Source organism: Passer domesticus, chromosome 3 (genome assembly GCF_036417665.1).
Source record: "Passer domesticus isolate bPasDom1 chromosome 3, bPasDom1.hap1, whole genome shotgun sequence".
NCBI classification, from domain to species: Eukaryota; Metazoa; Chordata; class Aves; order Passeriformes; family Passeridae; genus Passer; species Passer domesticus.
The window spans coordinates 43,877,811-43,898,547 of NC_087476.1; the positions used below are offsets into that span (position 1 = coordinate 43,877,811).

Genomic DNA, 20,737 nt, shown 5'->3' on the forward strand with positions numbered 1-20,737 from the left:
AAGGAGATGGGTTTACAAATTTAAAACCAAACAGAATTACTCCACTTGTCCACCCTATGGGTCCTTTAAATGATACACCTCCCTATCAGCCAATATTACTTGCCTACAATATTACAATGCATTTCCCCATTTATTTAACAGTCTTCCCTGTTAGACTTTATTTCAACTCTGAGAGCACACTTGTCTAACACACTACGAATTGATCTATGACTTACAGACAGCACTTCTGAGGAAAATCAGAAGAAAAAACAGGTTGTTTAAGAAGCTCTCTAGAAATGTAGCTATTCCTTCTAATCCACAGACGGATTCTGAAACTTCCTCATCTCAGGTCACCACAACCTCCCACTAATGACAAAGCCCTGCTGAACACCATAATGATCCAAATAACAGATATACAGGACAGGTGCATCTTAGAAGTCCTCTTAAGTGAGTACAACACACAGACAGAGTCTTGTATGCAATGAAGAGACACAAGCCTCTGAACACTGGAAACAGCAGAACCTAGTGGTGTATGGATTTGTATAAAGTCATTAGACATTCTAACTGAATTATATTAAGATTCATCATAAACATAGTGTCATCCAAGAATTCACACAGGAGAGAATGTTATGAATATCAAAGCTGGAAGACAAATCTTCATTGATTTTCATATCTCTGAGAATCCATAGGGGAGAGAACTTTGACTGAAAGTGGCTCAAGTCTAAGACGATAAAAATTTCTTCCGGAGCATTCTCCACAGCTCAGGAATCCATAAGGGTGTCCCTTTGAGTGAGTCTTCAAGGTACAACAAGATTAAATTTATGCCACAAGCTTACAGTCTCACGTCTGCCTGGCCAACTGACCTTCCACACATTCTTGTGAGGGTTGGACCACCAGGACTCCTGTTTTTCCATTACCACTGATTGCATGTGGGAGCCAATACTTCCAAAAGCAAAGTGGGATTAAGCATCTCTTATTTCCACAAAAACCAGGCTGCAAATAAGGAACAGCAGACATTCATCCATACACATCCAAGAGAAAAACCAATGATTTGGCAGCAATTTTAGGTTACCCCATTCTGTACTATTGCTACACTGTTGTCCATTGGATTAAACAAGGTAAAAGGATCCTTGCAAGTTAGACAACCCAGTAAGCAGAATTTCAAACCATAAAAAACAGGAGAAAGTGATTCCTTGACAAGTAAGGAAGATGTGGATGGAGTAGGCAAGCCAAGGTGGTAAAAATGAAAGAGACACAAAAATCCACGAGACAGCTGAAGTGGAGTCTCTCCAAGCACAGGCACGTGAAGAAGGAAGTGCCTGCAGAACAGCCTCATGGAGAAAGCTCTCAAACCTGTACTGAGAAACCAGCACACTTGGGTGCCTGCCTGAACTGCCTCTAAACTGATGCACACAACATGGAAACAAACAAGGAGTCTCTGTGCAGTTTCTGGACTCTGACCTCAATGGGTTAATGAAGACATGGTGGGATAGCTCACAGGAATGCTGTGCTACCATGGAGAGGTAAAGGTTCTTTAGTAAAGATAGGTTGGCAAGGTGAGGAGGTGAGTTGTCTTCTATGTGAAAGAACAGCTGGAATTCATGGAGTTCTGCCTCGGGAGATGGTAAGTAGCTCATAGGTTAAGATTAACAGGCGGACCAGCCTGGGTACTACTGTAGTGGTATATACTACTATGTGCTATAGAGCACATAGTAGTAGTCCATGCTATGGACTTCCTAATTAGGAAGAAGTAGATGATACCTTCTTCAGACAACTGGAAGAAGACTCATGTTCACAGGTCACACTCCTTACACTGGAAATTCTAGCCACTGTGATGCCTTCTGTGTGAAGGACAATGTAACCTAGGGCTCAAGCAATCCACAATTCTACAGTGCCTTGATGATAAGTTGCCAAGGTGATCATGAAGCCAAAGAAAGAAAGGTGCCCTGCCTGACCTGGTATGTACAAATAACAAAGAATTGGCTGTGCATGTGGAAGTTGTTGCCAGCCTTGGCTGAAGTTTGGTTGTAGACAAGTCAGCAGTAGTGTCCCCTCCTTAGCCTGAAATATGCTGTTAATAAACAAGAGGACAAGTTTCTAGAGATCCAATATTCAACAAAGAGCTACTGCAGTATTTATTCTGTTTCTGAAGTTTCTGGAGAGAGAAGCTGCAAGAATCAAAAAAGGTAAGTTGTGTTCTATGCAAAACACATATTGAGGAATACCTTTCAATAATGCAGTACTCTGGAAATACGAAACTACCAATCAGTAAACCAGCTAACTATGCCAACAATTAACAACAGCCATATGGTATAAAGTGCCATACTTTCACCTCATACCATTGTGGCTACAAAGCCTAATACACAAAAGCCAAAGGCTACTCCAACTAGAAGGCAAGAAAGGAGCACTTCAGGAAAGCGAATTTGAAATATGAGTTGATACTTCTACTGTAACAACAACGATGCTACCAAACAACACCGGAGGATTTTTATTTCCTAGCACTATCCATAGAAAGAAAATGTTATCTCTAAGCAAGTCACTTTTTGTAAAAAAGTGCTATCAGCTCTTGAAGGGAGACGCATAAAATTTTTAAAACACAAAAAAAAGTTTTAACATGGAAAAGTATCAGTGAAATGAAGTAAACTGAACATACACTGGTACAGCTGCTTAACTATACCAACTTTTCCTTGTGACCTTTTAAACAAACTACAGAATTAAGAATGGAGTTTTTCATCTACTGATACAAAACAGAAAATGGAATGCTAGCAGTGCTTATTTTATCTGATTTCTGCATTAAAGTGGTTAAGCAATACATGTATTTGAATATATGTATTTCAACATACATATCTGTATTTTCATTCAAACATAAGGTATTTCAAATTTTATATTGTCTTAAAAGGAAGCAAGCTTACAAAGCAACACCTACCTGATATACCCTGAGACTCCTTCTGTAGATCACAGTACCACAGTCTGTTCACTGGATCACAGCCTTCTCTGATAGACAGCAAGACATATCGACCATCATCCGACACCTGTAAGAAGTTACAGAAAAATCTAAGACAATTCATACTCTGGAAAAGAGAACTCCAACTTGAAAAGTGGGTGCAGAAAAATCTAGTGCTGCTGTTAAAAGAACATTACAAGCTATAACCACATTATAAATTATCTGATAAAGCTTCTTGGTCCGCTTTTGCACATGCATGTACACACACAACATAATTTCTGAAATGGTGTCTGCTAGTACAGAAAGTCATCAATTAATCCTTCTTGTCTACTCAGGCTTTGCAAACACACTACATTTCTTGACAAAGCTTTTGAAAGTGCAAGTCCAACAGGGAAAGACAGAAAGTAACAAGAAGTCTTAAATTCTCCTTCTCCTGACTGAGTTCTTTTGAGCATAATCTAAAATTACAAAATTTTCATGTTTTATTAACAGAGCTGATAGAGAAGGCTGTTTTCTGTCCACATTCTTATATAACCATATCTAATGGAAATTTAAAGTCACAAAATATGAATCTGGGTTCTGGAAACTTTCCACTTGGCACTACATACAGCTTCAAAACAATTCTTATATTGTAATTACTTCTTAGACATATTTCAGTTTATAGTTGTAACATTTGTTATGCAAAATATCTGTGGAATGAGTTGCGCAAAATAAATTTCGGAAGAATTAAGTTCTAATTATACTGCTATTCCAACAGATCCACAATTTTAAGGACACAAGAAAGGGACCTAGTAGAACAGAAACAAATCTCAGTGCATGAAAGTTAATAAAAAAACCCCAACAACCAAACACTCCTTGAAACAAAAATGATCCCCAAATGAGTTTTTCCAAATTGTATTTTTATAGGCATTTTGTTATAATCTAATTATACCACAAAAAAAGTCCATACAGCCAAAAGCCCACAAGACAAATAGAAAAGAACACCTAAGATTCTTACTGTAGCCAAAAACCCACTCCTTTACATCAAACAGTGAAAACATCTTTAACAGGGCACCCTGCACCTAGAAACAAGTATATCCAGAAATGGAAACCAAGATTAGGTGATCTTTCTTGAAAGATACATCTTCAGTGGTTTTCGGCAAGCAATAATTGCAGGTATAAATTTTAATTAAGGAAATTATTGCAATATGCTGCTTAAAGATCTGTCCATACTTGTGAAAGCACCAAGTTCCCTTCACTTCCTCACCAACTGAAAAAACATAGCAAATAATTTTAAGTTATATATAAAAATACAGATTTCAGTTATACTCAAGAATATGACACACAAAACTTTTTTTAGTCACAGTCAGAACCCACATAAATTTATTCTTTGATTCTGTGAGAAAACGGTAAAGAGAAGACTGATAACTTTACCCAAGAAAGAACAGAGATGTGCAAATTTCTGATGTTGTTCGAAGGGCAATTCAGGATCTCTGATGACAGCAAATCTGAGTACATCTAATTTTTCCTTCCATATTCCCAGCTGGACTAGTTAAGAGTTGACAACAGTTTATGTCTAATTTGAAGTAAGAATTCCCAAAGCATCTTGCTGGTGGGATACCAATTAAGTATGTCTCTATCACTAAAGCTATTCTTACACCAGTGAGTTCTACAACCCAAAGGATTTTGACAGAAACAGGACAAGACTGTTGACTGCAGCATGCAAAAATGTTCAGTATTATACTGCAGATTTAGACATCTACATTGCAAAGTTACAGTCTGATGAGCAATCTTGGCAGAAGCAACACCTTATGCAGTCTCCACCTCTAGCTCTTCCTACTGCTATGGTTGCTTGTGTCCATGTAAGTTCATTCCCTATGTCATACCAGTACAAGCATCCACCAGTTGTGAAGTACACCAGTTCAGGGAACTGATCCAACTGAAAAAATGACATATCCAACAACAACAACAAAAATTTAAATCTCCAAGAACTAGAAAGGAAGAAAGAATCCAGAAGAACAAGACACCCAAGCAAGCAAAACAAAGAATCCATGAAGGGAAGGAGAAAGAAAAAGGAAAAATACTTAAACAATCCACAATTTAAAAAAAAAAAAGAAGAATAAAAGCCCCTCTGCCAGATTAGTATCTCAATCAGTTCACTTTTCAGTTGCATAAATGGCCAAACTAACACACAGCACCAAACAGCTTGAAATATGAATAACAGGGGTAGAGATTACTTAAGGCAGCTCAGATTGCAGCACTGATGAATGTGTAATCACAGCCCAAATGCCACTGACCCTACACTGTAAACAGACAAGAGTCTGGGTTTCAGGATGGCAAAAGGATATAGGATTTACCAACTATCATTTTAATTATTCTTACACTGCTACATCATCTTCATGAACTGAGCTGCAATCCCTGCTCTTGGCTCAGAAATTTATGAACTGAAATTTCATACTAGTACCTCACTCAAATCTCAGAATGCATTCATGGTTCGGCACAAGAGGGACAGCTGTAATGTCAGACCTGATTTCCCACATTTAAGATGAAAATGAAACATACCTCAAGAATTTCTGAGAGAGATCTGGGATGCCAGTCAGTGCACATTTCTCTCATTAAAATAATTACTATCATTTCAAACTACACCCACTGGTAAAAGGTAAGCAAGGCTATAAAGCAATTGCACCTCTTAAAACAACATTTAGTATCTGTCAAAACAGGACAGAAGAAATCCTGTAGCCTTTCAACTGGAGCTTTTGAAAACCTTCAGCATAACAATGATTTTACTGGCATAACACAGCACTAATCCCTAACTCAGCACAGTAAAGTAAGGATTATTTCAAAGAACTTGTTAGTATGTATCTTTTGTTGGTTGGCAATTTTGAGTTTGTCAGATCTACTATTTCTTAAATATTTGTTGTGACCATCATTACACCATATAAATATACACAACAGTATCACTAAGATAGCTGTACTCCTAAGTACTATTTTACCTAGTCTTTCAAGCATAAAAACCTTTAAATCCTCCTTTATAGCAGAGTTCTGGTTTATAGTGGAGTGTTTTCTCTGGGCTGTTTTTCTGCCTAGCAATTTCAATGCTACCTGTTCTCTCCATTTTGATGAACAGTAACCACTGCTAAGAAGACAAACATTAAGAGAAGAACCTGTAACTTCAATATATCAATGAACACCAAATTAAGAAAAATTATATGAAGTCTAATCAGTAAAAACAATCTTCTAACCACTCAAATCTCGTCTTTGTTACAAAATACAACTAATTAATTATACAAGCCATATAAGGAACTGTAAAAGGTTATGAGCATCCACAGCAAAAAAAAAAAAAAGTGAAATATTTTGTCTAGCAGCAGCAGCAGATTTCAGACCAAAGTCTCATACATAATTGAACAAACAACAACAAAAAAGAATGAAAATGAGAAAGCTGTTGGGTTTTTAGGCTTCCTGGCTTTATGTATTACTCAACTAAAATGTCAATATGAGAAATATTAGAGTGCTCTACTTTCAAGTCATGTGCATACCAACAGTGAATATTAATGCAAGTTCTGTGAACACTACCCAGACAGTCACAATTGCCAGATTCAGGATAAGGAAGAGCTCTCTACATTCAGTTCACAAATAGGGGCCCTTAGAGTACATTGTATTCTATTAAGGCAACTATATATACACATCATTCCTTTACAGATAATAAATTCAAAGTTTTACTACCTTTGCCCTTTTTTATTACCAAGGTGGAAAAAAACCTAATCTCTGCGTAACAAGGTATTAAAAAAAAATAAATAAAATTCAGTTATCAGATCCTATGCCTTTGTTGAGAAAAAGATAAACTCTCTTCCTAACTGCAGGCATTAACAATAAGGTAATCGACAACCTGATCTGCATCTATAGTTATTTATAGTTATTTCACAAACTATTGCTCCTCATGCACTGGTGCCCTTTGCATATGAAACTGAGCAACTGTCATTGCTATCTAATGCATTTCCAATGAAGCACAGCAAATGAATCACATACCAAAAAAAAAAAAAAAAAGAGCAAAGTTCAAAAAAATCACAGAATCAAAGCTTTCCAACAGAGCTAAAAGGTCAAATTACTAACTGTAATGCATCCAGCCATGAAAGATCAGATCATCCAGAAAAAGAAAGATGTGTAGCAATAAAGATGCAACCGTGCAACACATGGAACTAAAAACTCATTGCATCATGAAGCTGGACTTTTAACACTGTTATAGTTTTCACTACATGCTATGGATGTAACAGCTTAAAACCACCCAGAGTGACTGAATAGATTTTTTTTAAATACTTATTTAGGAATGTACCCAGTCACCACAATCAAACGGATTAATGACAGCAGTTACTTCCTTAACTTTAGATATATGCTGCCCAAAGACTTTTGCATAACACCACTGACCCTGGATATGACTCCACTAAGAAGAATTTACATGCAAGAAACCTTCCACTTGCTGCAGAAATTACCTCTTTTGTTATTTGTGAGTATTTTTAAGCTTTTTATCAGATGAACAAACTAAAATATTAGGCACAAAAATCCACGTTGGTTCTATAGAGAAAAAAAAAATTACTGTAAAATTTGCTGAAAGATTTGGCAAGTAAAGAGCACTTACACTGTCTGAACAGCCTCAAGTATTCTACCATCACAGATGTGCACATGCGCCTGTGCTGCAAAGATCTGCCTGCATGATGACAAAGAATCCCCACAGTAGTCTCCTAGCCTTCCAAATTCCACTTTTATTATCCCACATTTATTAGAAAAAGCAAAGCGATTTTCTTCCTAGAATAGGAAACTCTTTTGTAAAGGGTTGTGGGGTTTTGTGGTTTTTTTTTATGGGGGTTGTGGGGTGTTGCACTGGTTTGTTGTTTTCTTTAATGAAGGCAACATACAGCTATGTTCTGATATTATCTTTGCAGCGGTGCCAGAATGTCACTGAAGCTTGCAAATAGCTCCTATCACATTCTATGTTCTCGCAGTCTTTTAAGACGTTGAGGATTGGGGCACGAACTCCCTCTCACAAAGCAACCTCTTGGGACTGTGCACAACCCAAGGCACCTGAAGCTGCTACTCTCAGGCTGCAAAGGCACTGCTTTGTTTTCTCTTTGCAGAGTACTGGTTTCAGAATCAACCAGATTTCAGAAGCCCTAATAATGGGTGATCACAGGAATGCAAAATTTCAGGATGAGGTCCAACAGAATCTCCTTCCTACATTTTGAGGCACAGGCCTGACACTTTATGCAGGACACAGACACGGTTATATGCAAACAACATTGTGATGTGCTCTATCCACCCACTCTCCCACTCCCCAGGTTAGAAAACTTGCTCTGGGCATTAATTCAAATCTCTTATTCCAGCTGGGTTTTTATTCTTGGATTTTAGATACAATGTGCTGGTATAAAGAGCACTTCTATACTGACCATATCCTTTCAAGCCTCCGCCAGCTTTGGGGTTGAAGGAGCCATACCAAAGTCAGAAAACAGGAATTTTGACCCTAGCTCATCACAGCAATATGCACACACATATTTACTTGCATTCTCTTTCCTAAGCCTAGCACAGAACAAAATCAGTAGCCTTTTGGGGTGACAAACATCACACACAATTTTTACTGCAGCTTTCATCTTGCTTTTGAGCAATGAAAGCACCAAAGCATCTGGAACCTGGCTATGTAAGAAATTATCAGCTCCCATAGCCCCACATGCAGCCATGATTACTAGCCTCTTTCATACAAGTAGAAGCCTCTGGGCCTACTGCCAGGGCTGTAGGAAGATATTCATACTAGTCTTCTATTTAAGATTCATCCTTGACTAAGACAGTGTAAAAAATTCCCACAGCCCTGCTTTACCCAGCAGTGTGTCTCACTTGAGTGAACTGGCAATGTTTTCAGCCCTCCATGCTGCTCACTCTTCCCCAGTGGATGCTTCTATGTTGCTGCAGTGAAACCACTACAGGCAGCACACATCTGGCACAGCCTGCTCCTCTGTGCTCTGAATATCATGTGCAAGATCACCTCTCTGGTTTAGAACCACTGATGTTAACTTACAGCTCCAAATATGAAATGAAAAATTAAAACAATGATTGTCAATTCAGAGACAGTAGACAGTGTTTGTTAGAAAACATGAAAATTTGTACTTATTTTACTGCTGGCAGAATTGGGATAGGAGGGTTCCTCTCACGCACTCCTTTCTGTCCTGTTTACTTTCCTGCTGCTACCACAGAGACTTCCAGCACTACCAACTGTGAAAGATTGTTATGTAACTTACTGTTTAACTTTGAGAATAACAGTCTGTCTGTGAAAGAGAGATATGTTCAGTCAGTCTGGAGAAGAAGCAAGAAAATGCCACTTAAACAGAAAAGCATGGGATGCTCCTGTTTTCCCAGAGTACCTATGACATTGCCAAGGTTTTAAAAATCTTCATACCAGACTGCCCTCTGCTGGGCTGTTATTCAATTAAATTCTATCCCTGCTCTTCACAACTCTCCCATCATTCTAGAATCTGTACCAGAAATGCTTATGCTTTTTCTAGACTAATGAAAATATTTGACAGCCTCTTTTTCAAAATTTACATATCTGACTAAAAAAACACAGATTTTTTTTCCTCAGAAACAATCCATTCAAGTGAGGAGCTGGAAATGCATCTGTATTTCTCTGCCAACACCATTTTCAGCACCACAGATTATGTTTAAGTCAAGCATACTTGGGTTGGTGTTGAATGTATAATAAGGAATAGCTTGCATATTGTCTTGTAAATATATTAAGCTGACAAAATTTTCTACAACTATCTTATGTCCTTATGAATGACCTAGATTCCTATCTCCATTGAGAATACACACCACTCTGACTCCCTACAGCACACCTGACATTATTTTTGGTGAAATATCATGGCATTATTAATTTTGCAGTCTCTGAAGAATCTCCTTGTCAGGTGCTTTTCACTTGCAAGTGAGTCATTTCTCTTCCTTGACCTTGCTTTCAAGACCTGCAAATTCTGTTCAAACCTAGGTATGAAAGTTCAACTCTCCTCCCACCATAGAGAAAGGTTTGGTACTCAAGACTGGAACACCCACACTACAAATCAACTGTTTTCACTGAGGCTTATGTAAAACATAATGTCTCTAGCTAGCAGGACTAGCAAAGCTGGTAAAACAAAATCTTTTTTTTATTTATCTGACAGAAACACATGAAAGTATGCATTTATAACATGCTGCGCTGTGCAAAGTTGTATTTTAAAACCTACAGCAGCATCTTAGCACCAAGGAAGTATATTCAGGACAGCACCAAACAGCCACATAATTTGATTTTGACTAATGATATTTTGATTTTTCTCCCACTACTTTGTGGTCTTCCACTTTCTTAAACACTTAGAAAAACTGACCGGAAAACTTGCTGGAATGGCATGAAAAGAAGATTTTTTGACCCACTGCACAAAGACGAAAGACATTTTGCAACTGCACTGTTTTGGTTTGTGTTTGGTTTTGTTTTTTTTTTTTTTTTAATGGCAAAATATTTTTCTCCTGACCACTAAAAGTACCTTTGTTTTCTGTCAGCCTACAGTAAAGACAGCCCTAACATGGGTTAACGAGTTGAAACGTGACACAAATTGATGATCACATTTTTCAAAAGAGGTTCTTGCAGAGAAAAGTATTTGCAGGAACTGAGTACCCCAAACCAGGCTAAAACCACTTCATATTCCTCAAATGTGTCAGACAAAAAAGAGACCAATATAGAAACAAAAAGTACTGATCAAACATGACAGGCAGGAGAGTGCAGAGTATTACAAGTATTCATCCACAAGGGAAAACGTCAGTTCCCTGACAAATAGAACAACCATCACTACATTTCAGCAGCACTCCAAATAAGTGCACTCAACTGCACATTGCTAATCTAATATGGGGAATAAACCACATTAATTACAGGTTTACTGGGATTTTGCACTATATAGTAGCAGTAGTAGTAGTAGTAGTAGTAGTAGTAGTCAAAATAAGCTTAGGAAATCAATTCCATTTCCAATAACATAGTCTATACCATATGTGTGCTGATAAAACTTGTAGGGAAATTTAGAGTTCTCCAATCATACACAGATAATTAGCAGATTTTGACCTGTATATCTCCATTCCTCAGTTAAGCAGAACAGATATATTTATTTTTCAGGGAAGACATTGCAAAATTAATTATAACCAAATAAATACACAGCAGGGAATATCCAGACAGTGGATATTAGAATAAGCTTTTTGTGCAGGAAGTACAAGCTGGGGCTAAACACGGACCAAGAAGAAACAAGAACAGTGATATATTATCCATCAAATGATCTTCTCTGTCTTGGAATTTGTATCAGGCAGAATAACCTCAGTGAAGAAAAAGGGTGTATGATAGTGTCATTGCAGCTGGAGGAGTGATTTAAAGCAAATTAGGCAGTCTTATTTTCAGGAAATCTTAATCAATGATTCTTAGTTCAACTGTCAACTCCTCAACACTAATAAAAAGTGCTCTTTTAACAAAATGTTTTCAAATTAATATCCACTATCAGTTGTTAGAATCTGAAAACCAGAACATGACAATGGTAAGGTGCAGGATGTTTACCATACCTCAGCTCCCCCCATCCATTTTGGATCATCGGGAAATTCAGCACATAGGATATCTTCTGACTGGTTAGTTCCTAATACGTGATAATACAGCTTTTGATGCAGATTAGTGGAGGTCTCAGTGCCTAGTGAAATGCAGATATTTAAACCAGTAAGTTCTCAAAGAAATGCAACAATCATATTAAACCCTTAGAAACTTGTGTATCCCTTTGTATATAAAAGAGAAATTCAGAAGAAAGGACTAGGAATGGTTCCAAGCTACAACCATTCCCCTCTAAACAAACACCATCCTACTAAACAAGATTAAACTTCATGCTGGAAACCTATTTAAAAAGTAACCTTTTCCTTTTATTGTTGATATTACCTTCTTCAAATGTGAAGATTTATGATTTCAAGCTTTGCTTTCTAGAAATAAAAGCAAGCAAAGCAAAGAAAACCAAGAATCCCAGCCACCCTCTAATGACGTTTTCATTTCCATTTCACCCAGTGCAGCTAAGGGGAGATTTACTGCTAATTACATTCCTATAAACCTTCATACTTCCATTTGCTGAAAACATAAAAGTGATGTATTTTATAGCACTGCATGAGGTGCCACTTGATTTAATTTTTTTTTTTTAATTTCATTCTTGCAACATTTTCCAACACTTCAGCTTTTCAACTACAAACAGGAGGTAAAAAAAAACCTCAACAAAACAAGGTTGGTGTCTGTCTTGCAAGTCTGTCAAAATTATAGGCTTCAAAAGCAAACACAGAGGCAAAATTAAGGCTCTCTCCAGTTTAATGAAGAGCACATCTCCAGAAGAAACTTTTCAGTAGCTCTGCCTTATAATAAATCTGCTAAATTCCTTCCCCAATGATGCTCCTCCGCAATTTATTCCACTTTGTGCGGTGCTCCTTGAATTTTGCTAGCATAAACATTTTGTTTTGCTTTGCTTTAAACCACACATGAATTAATCTGGTTGAACAAAAAAACCCTTATGCCTCACATTGCTATTCATCAGGTCAATCTCCCAAAGCAATTTATCTATGCCCACACAAATGCATAAGGGGAAAGATCTAAGTAAGCTTCCACCAGACATCAAATTCTAGCCAACACCACCAACAATATGGAACCTAAGTAAATCATGGCAGAGAAAAAGAAAGGGAGCAACAAACTTTGAGAAAAGGAGGGGCAGGCAGACAAAAAGTGACTCACACTAACTGAACATAGATTTTGGCAATACAAGACATAATTTGATCTCTAACTGCACAAGCAATACAGCCACTTATTTCAATACAGATTTGTAGAGCTAACTGCTGCACCAATTCACTGCAAATGTGATTTTGCTTCCACACAGCATGCAATTAGAATGGTCATACCTACCATCACTTTTCCCATCTTGTTTCGGGTAGCAGTTATAGAACATGCCTCTTCCATCATGGGTCCATGCCATGCAACTGAATTTAACTCTCTCTAGTGTATCTGGGAGATCCTCAGGACCTTCTACTTTCATAAACTTGATAGTAATCCAATCAGAGCCACTAGAACTCAGGCCATATGCAAAGTATTCACCGTCTTCACTGAATGCATAACCTAGGAAATCGGAAACAAACAAAATGAAGAGAGATTAAATTAGGATACTAGTTAAAGAAACTGTTCACCAAACACTAAGAGAAGGTTTATTTTCTAAAAACAGTGCAAGACACTACATCTGCTATCACTCGAGATTCACACCACTTTTCCAGTCTCTGTGGACTTCTCAGTTAATTCACAGATCCCAGTTTAGGCACAGATACTCAGTAAGTATCCATGTTCAGTAACATAACTTATGCCCAACCAATTATAGTTTTAATCACATTTCTTCTACTGCTCTGAGCTTGGCAGGAAGACCTAGAAAATTAAAATGAACGTAGGTAGAGAACTCGGGTGGAATTTTTAAGAAAGACACAGTACCAAAGAAGCTAACAAAGATGCAAGCTATGTATCTGAAATAGTGTAAATACCATGTTAAAAAATTGAGTCACTGAAAACGAGACCCTTTAAAAACCTGAAAACTGAAGTAACTGGGAAACTTTACCACTAGCATGCAAATGGTTAATTACCAGTATTCTCAGCTAAGACCTGTGATATATATTTCACTTCATCCAAACAGTGAGGAATAAAGAGCTTCCATTTTAGCTGATAAAGATCAAATTCCTGCTTGCAAATCAAGTCAAGCGAAGAGACTGAATTATCACAGGCCTGTACAGACCTGAAAGTACAGGTTGCATTTCACAGACGTGATAGTTTTGAGAGGCACCACTGTGCCACACCAATATATTCTCTCCCATAAGAACGTAAGAGTGGCAAGTCTGATTCAGAATACAATTCCACCTAGTTGTCCTCAGGAGTAACCACAATGGGATACCTACACAAGTAAGAACAACCACGTAATCATGGAATGGTTTGGTTGGAAGGGATCTTAAAAATCAACTAGTTCCTACCTTCCTGCTGTAGACAAGGACACCTTCCACTAGACAAAGGCTGCTCAAAGCTCTGTCTAACCTGGTCTTGATCACTTTCAGGTATGGGACATCCACAGCTTCTCTGGGCAACCTGTTCCAGGGCTTCACCACCTTCACAGTAAAGTATTTTTTCATCATATCTAATCTAAACCTATTCTTTTTCAGTTTAAAACCATTCTACCCTGTCCTATCACTACATGACCTAGTAAAAAGTCCCCCTCCAGCTTTCTTGTAGGCCCCCTTTAGGTACACGAAAGCTACTATAGGGTCATCCCACAGCTTTCTCTTTTCTGGGCTGAATAATCCCAACTCTCTCAGCCTTTTGTCATAGGCGAGGTGCTTCAGCCCTCAAAATCTTTTCATGGCCCTCTTCTGGACTCCCAACAGGTCCATCTCTTTCCTAGAATAGGGGCCTAGATTTAGATGCAGTGCTCCGGGCAGAGTCTCACAAGAGCCCAGTGAAGGAGCAGAATCCCATCCCTTGCCCTGCTGACCACGCTGCTTTGGATGCAGCCCAGGATTAAATCACTTTCTGGGCTGCAAGCTCCCATTACTGGCTCATGTCGAGCCTCTCATCCATCAGGACCCCCAAGTCCTTGTTAGCAAGGATGCTCTCAATCTCTTCATTCCCCAGCCTGTGCTGATACTGTGCAATGCAAGCACAAGAACAAAATTCAGGAATACATGCAAGAACAATGCAAGCACACGTAATATTTCCCTCAAATATTTTTATCACCTCCAACCATATTTAGTTTAGCAGACTCTTTTTCCATTCAGTAATTGGCTAATACTCCTGAATGCCTCCCTTCTCCTTGATTATGTCCAGCTTGCTTTTTTCCACCACCACCATCCATTGGTAAGGGGTTCTACAGATTTACTTCTTGCAGCATGAACCATCACCTTCTTCTGCTTGCTTGGGACCTGACTCCCACTGCTTTCATTTGATATTCCCTCATTCTTGAAATAGAAAAATGACTAATCAACCCTTATTCCTTCTCTCCATCCTATTGCATGCCACAAATGATTCTGCAGACCTCTAATATCTTTGCTAAATTGTCCCTTTTCCAAGCTGATTAATCCAGGCACACTCAGTTTTTCCTTTGATTGTTCCTATTGCCCTCCTCCAACCTGTATTTCAGAGCCCCTTTTGAGCTGAGGAGACTGGTGTTGATTTAGTTCTCAATGGTACAGTATAAACTCCTGGGCTGCTAATGCAATGGTGTCTCCTTGTTTTGTTCTCTATTTCATAGAATCACAGAATCATGAAGGTTGGAAAAGACCTCCATGAGTTCAACCTTTGACTGATCACCACCTTGTCAACTAAATCTCAGCACTGTCACACTGAGTTTTTCTTGAATGCCTCCAGGGAGAAATTTCTTCCTGATTAACAAATTGGCATTTGATGTACTTTTTCGGCTTCTACCAAGAACGAAGTTGACATGTTCATGGAATTATGTGTTACACTTCAAGCATTGTTCCTAAGAGGTCATCATGAGCTCAAGAGTTCACTCCATCCATTCTCCATAAATGAGGTCAGGATTATTTGTCCCCCTTTGTGCACCACTTAATTTATCTGTACAAAGACTTTTGCCTGTTAATTTATTGCCCACTTGAATTATTATTAAGGTCTTCCTGCAACTCTTCAGTCATTCTTCAACCAGGAATAACTTTGTACTGTCACCAAACTCTGCTACCTCATGGCTCACTCCTTTTTCTAGTATGTTCAGCATATGAACACTGCAAATCCTAGCACAGTCTCTCACAGGGCTTTACTGGTGATTTGCACTTGACAGCCCATCAGTTCTTCCTTTCTCTGCCCTTAAATCAATTATTAATCAATATCAGGAGTTCTCCCTCTTGTTACACAGCTGTTGGTTTTCTAAGTGCCTTTGGAAGGAGACTATGCCATAAGACTTCTAGAAATACACAGAGATTATATCAATGTAATATACACAGATTAAGGCCATTAAAAAAAAAGCCACATTGATTCTTTTCAGCTAGGTCACTTTTAGAGAAACATTCACTAATTCTGACAGCTGTTTTTATTAACTGTCCTTGAAAAGACTTAGTGACTTTTAGGTCCAAGAGTCTGCTTCTAAAAATGAGCAAGTAGGAGTGTGAAAATTGACAGCTAAGAGAGGTTACAGCCCTAGTGAACACAAACAATTTTGTGATCATAGAAGTTAATTTTATGTTCCTTCACAGTCTCTTACTTTTAACTTGTTGGCTTGTGTTAAAACTGCAAAATACAATTTTAAGAGAACTAATCAATATAAATACATAAACTTTTTTCCTTGCTATGGACAGCCTTAAGAGGTGCTCATATTTCATTGGAAACCTGTTACAGAGTTGTGAAAAAAGTATTGGTAAACTAAACCAAGTTAATTGTGGATACAATGTAGATTTAGAAGTGTTCTTCTGACACACCATACAAATCTACATAGGGCTATTGCAAATACTTAAGATTAAATTTTCAACTTCTGCTGAAGACTGAGACTTACTCAGCAGGAACTGCTGTCTCACTAACCTCGTAAGGCCACGGTGCCATCATCAGAAAGCTTATTTGGATCAAGAAAAACTTTGGCATCAGCATCCAAGGAATCTTGTACATATAAAACTCGCTGATTCTGGAGCCCGGTATTGTAGAAGTGAAAATACCTAAAAAGAACACAAGAGGGAAAAATTAAATAGGAAGAACTCTGATTTTCAGTTAGGCAAGCACAAAAAACCTTGTATGAAGTTGTCATGAAGTGAATAAAAGACAGATGAATAGGTTAAGGAAACACAAGTTTCACAGCAGAGTAGGAGTCATGGCTAGGATACATCCAAAATACCTTTTAAAAATAAAAGTTGCATTTGCCACAGTGCATTTCAAAGAATTCTAAGTATACTATAAACTCCACATAACTGTCTATGTTAAACTACTCTGGCAGCTGCAGCATTTCTCTGTTACAAGCACTGGCACAGGCTCCCATCCCTTATGTTCTCAGCTTTGTCATTCATACAGCTGCTTTCAATCCATACTAGGTGACAGACTTATGTTCAAATCAAATAGAACCAAAACTGTTTCAATGTCCTTAGAAATGTGTGTTTGAAAAAGAACAGACAATTACAGAGCTGTCTTTAGTGAGTGATACTCTTCACATCCTAAGACACCACAGAGCTCACAGAAATTAACACCCATTTTCATAGAACTTTACTACACAAATACATGACTTAAAAAACCAGGCAGCAGTGCCGCGCCGGGGGAACAGGGAAATTTACAGAGCAACAATCAAATCTAAATATAAATTGATATATTCCCTAAGACTGAAAAGTACTTGGGTACAAACATGGGAACTTGGTCAAGCCAGAAGGGGAAAATATACTCACAAAGGCCTGGTTAACAATAGCAGCTAGTAATACATTTAAGTAATAACAGTAATGTTCAGCAAGTGCAAAACTGAAAGATTAAAAGAAATAGAAGAAAAAGAAAAGTAATTTTCTATTTGATCCACCATTTTCTTGCCAATTTCATCTCTGAAATGCTGGGCAACAAGCTGTGAAGCAAAGGTCAAGCAATCAGACAGACACAGCACCTCCCTGGGCACCCCTCCTTTCTGCAGACCTCTACAGAACACTCTTCAGATGCTGACCTTTAGCAGCTATTCTTCATCAGAAAACCAGAGCAGTTAAATTTAAGGATTTCTAAGTGTCATGAGAAGTTCAGAAAATTCTTCAAATAGAATAGTTCCTTACCCCACACCTTACTGACTGTTATTTAACTTGGTAGAGACCTCTTGATCGCCTCACACACCACAACATAGGGCTTTTCTACTGTATTTGTATTATATTTGAACTGCTCAGATTTAAATCCAGCACATGCCAAGAAATAGAGTATCACTCAGAAAGACTAAAAAGATATCTATTAAAGTTGAAGTAAAGTGTCATAAATTACAAGCACATCAAGCTCCTGGCACAAATGTTCTTCCCGGAGGACAATCAGCTGCATCAAATTAAGAATTTGTATCTGTTAGCAGAGACGGTATTTATCACTGCCAGCCCTTCTGCAACACTAAGCCTTAATAGCACTGAAGGTAACAACACCCAGACATGTTTGCACTGCACAGGGAGAATGGGTCAGAGAATCCAGAGCAGTCACTGACCAGACCTGGTCATCTGCTACATCTGCATGAGCATCACATACAAACTAACAAGCTTTGCCTGACTCACTCAATAAGTCATACTTCCCCACAGGCAGCACTGTCCTAAACAGCTCCACTTAAGGAGGAGCTTAAACCTCACACCTCTATACTCTGTCATGTTGTGCTACATCCACGTCAATTAAAATTCACATTAAATCCACCAACAGCTTGGGCTCACTCCCCACCATGCACCTTCAACAAACCCCATGCAGTACAGAATTTCCCTCCCTTAGTAGTATCAGTGCCTTCCTCACAGCACAGATCACTAAAACATATCCCTCTCAATATCTGTGTAGAAATCTTAAGGCAACAAGATATCCTCTTTCTCATTATCTGTGGATTATGGTGAACACATATATGACATAGCTGGGTGTGCACTCAACAAGGATAAAACAAATTGAAAATATTGAAAATTATTATCTGTGTTTCCCATAATTAAGAGTGGCTGGTTGTTTGCACTACTTCATTTTGAACTGCTAAAACAATCTTTAGATGTAGTTAAGTCCCTTTACTCCCTTTCTCTAGAAGCTTGCTACTGTTTCTAAAAGAAGTCACATTAAATTCAGTAGCAGCTGCAGTCTCCAGATCTTGGGTAAGACATAGAAATACCATTTCTTCAGCTAGCCACAGAATTAAACCAGGGATATGAGTAGGTTAGGCACTGGAATATAGCAGGATTTCTTTGTTTCTAAAAAATCAGATCTTTTTCCATCAGTTGCTTTAAGTCCTCCAAATGATATTTCCCATATACCCTGCAGCTACAGGAACAGTTTTTCACAAGGGAATTCCTACTGCTTTTCACTGGCTATGACTAAACAAAAAAAAAGCCTACCAGCTGCTCAAAGAATGATCAATGTAGAGCAGGGGTTCTAGCAAATATCTGGAACAGAACGCACATGATGGGCTTATGCTGTTTTCAGACAATATGCTTTTACCTATACTGACAGTGACCAAGCCTTTCTGAAAGAAACTCCTTGAAGCTTTACTTTTACAATAATTATTCCAGAAAATCATCTGAGTTCTGATAAACTCACAAATTCTTATAAAATAAAAGACAATAAAATAAGAAGAGCATATGATTGGAAACTGGAGAGAGTGAAGCACCTTGTGCTCTGCATCATGCAACCACACATGTTAACACTGGCTTAGTTTTCTTACGTCGCAACTATAAAAAAATAAATACAAATATAATTTGTTTTCCTGATTAATAGTTGCTTCTGACTTGCTTCACATTCATCACCACCTCCAAAGACATTCCTCACATACCTTTTTCCTTTCTTGAAGTGGCAGCTGTACTTAGGATAATCATAGAGTTCAGTCATTCGTTCCTTGAACAGTGCTCTAACAGGACACTGCTCGAGAAAGGGTACTGTGAGCTTGTTCTGAGCCTCCACAAATGCCTGAAACAAAACAATCAAAAAAAATATGAACTCAAGCAGAAATGCCTATTTTCTACAGAAAACATTTTCAGAAGCAATGCAACACAGAGATGTTTCCCTCATATATATTATGCAGTGTCACATGTGAGGAATCCTACATGCTTATTTGCATTATGCCACAATTCTTTGATAGGACTCAATTTATATCTTAAATAATGACTCTGTGTGCATATAATGGAGTAACCAGCCAAGAGACAAAACAATCCTCCTGCCTTTCCCCTTAAAAAACCCAAAACCCCAACAACCAAAGAAACCCTAAACAAAAACCCAAATACACAAGAAGTCCCCAAAACCTAAGGTAAAAACCTCCAAAAGCACACCATGCTTTTAAAAACTCTCATATTCGCCTAAATGACAAATATTGCCCACAGACTGCACTATTATTTCAGGAGCTGGAAAGAGCTTTAAGATGACAGAAAACGTCATGTGCATCATCTGTTAATATTAATAACATAACACACAGAATTAGTCACAGCCAGTATTTTATGATAAAACCAAAGCACTGCTCACAGATTGATTCTTAGGGAAAAAACACTAATCTCTGAAAACTTTGGGAACTCTGGTTTCTTGAAAACACTCCAGCTCTTGTCACAAACACTTAAGGACAGTGATCAAAACCATTACCACTCCAGCTGTTTGTTGCATGCGTGGAAAACCTGGTGCTCTGTTGGTGTTTCATCATCCCTATTTATAGCATGGTACATTAACCTAAAATTAATACCTAAGCATCTTAAGGTGAATCACAGCTGCCAACAAGCAGACGTGCAGGCTCTTCTGTCTCTAGCATGAAGGTAGGACAGGACACCTTGTAACTCACAGCCAAATGTCGCAGCGGCAGCTGCAGTGTCCCCTCAGACTCCAGCCTCTCACCTCCAGCACAAAATCCTGTCCACTCATCCCTTGCTTACACGGGGCTCTTTGGAAGAGGGTTTGAAAGAGCCTGCTGTTGCTACCTGTCCTGAATCTGTCGCAGGGCAATCAGATCAATGCATTGTAACATCTGAGTTTCAACTTCATTGCAGGGCATGACCCACAGAAACAGCAGGGCTACAATTCACACTGCACAACTTGAGCTTCACAGATGTTCAGAAAAGCCAGTGGCTGTACAGGCAGAGTACCTGGCACAC

General features: G+C 38.3%; 1 protein-coding gene and 1 long non-coding RNA gene across 2 annotated transcripts in view; one reads left to right on the top strand and one right to left on the bottom strand.

The window, feature by feature from the left end:
• PREP (prolyl endopeptidase) overlaps window positions 1-20,737 on the bottom strand; it is an 84,722-nt gene that overhangs the window by 59,781 nt on the left and 4,204 nt on the right. Inside the window, exons 3-7 of the mRNA XM_064412818.1 lie at window positions 19,438-19,571; window positions 16,515-16,645; window positions 12,867-13,076; window positions 11,507-11,628; window positions 2,906-3,011 (exon numbers count right to left, since the gene is read on the bottom strand). Coding sequence (XP_064268888.1) covers window positions 2,906-3,011; window positions 11,507-11,628; window positions 12,867-13,076; window positions 16,515-16,645; window positions 19,438-19,571 — 703 coding nt within the window. The remainder of the gene's footprint in view (window positions 1-2,905; window positions 3,012-11,506; window positions 11,629-12,866; window positions 13,077-16,514; window positions 16,646-19,437; window positions 19,572-20,737) is intronic.
• LOC135296451 (uncharacterized) lies at window positions 1,886-7,403 on the top strand. Its single transcript, XR_010358558.1, has 3 exons — window positions 1,886-2,165; window positions 2,879-3,077; window positions 7,286-7,403. It is a non-coding gene; the product is annotated as an uncharacterized LOC135296451 (long non-coding RNA).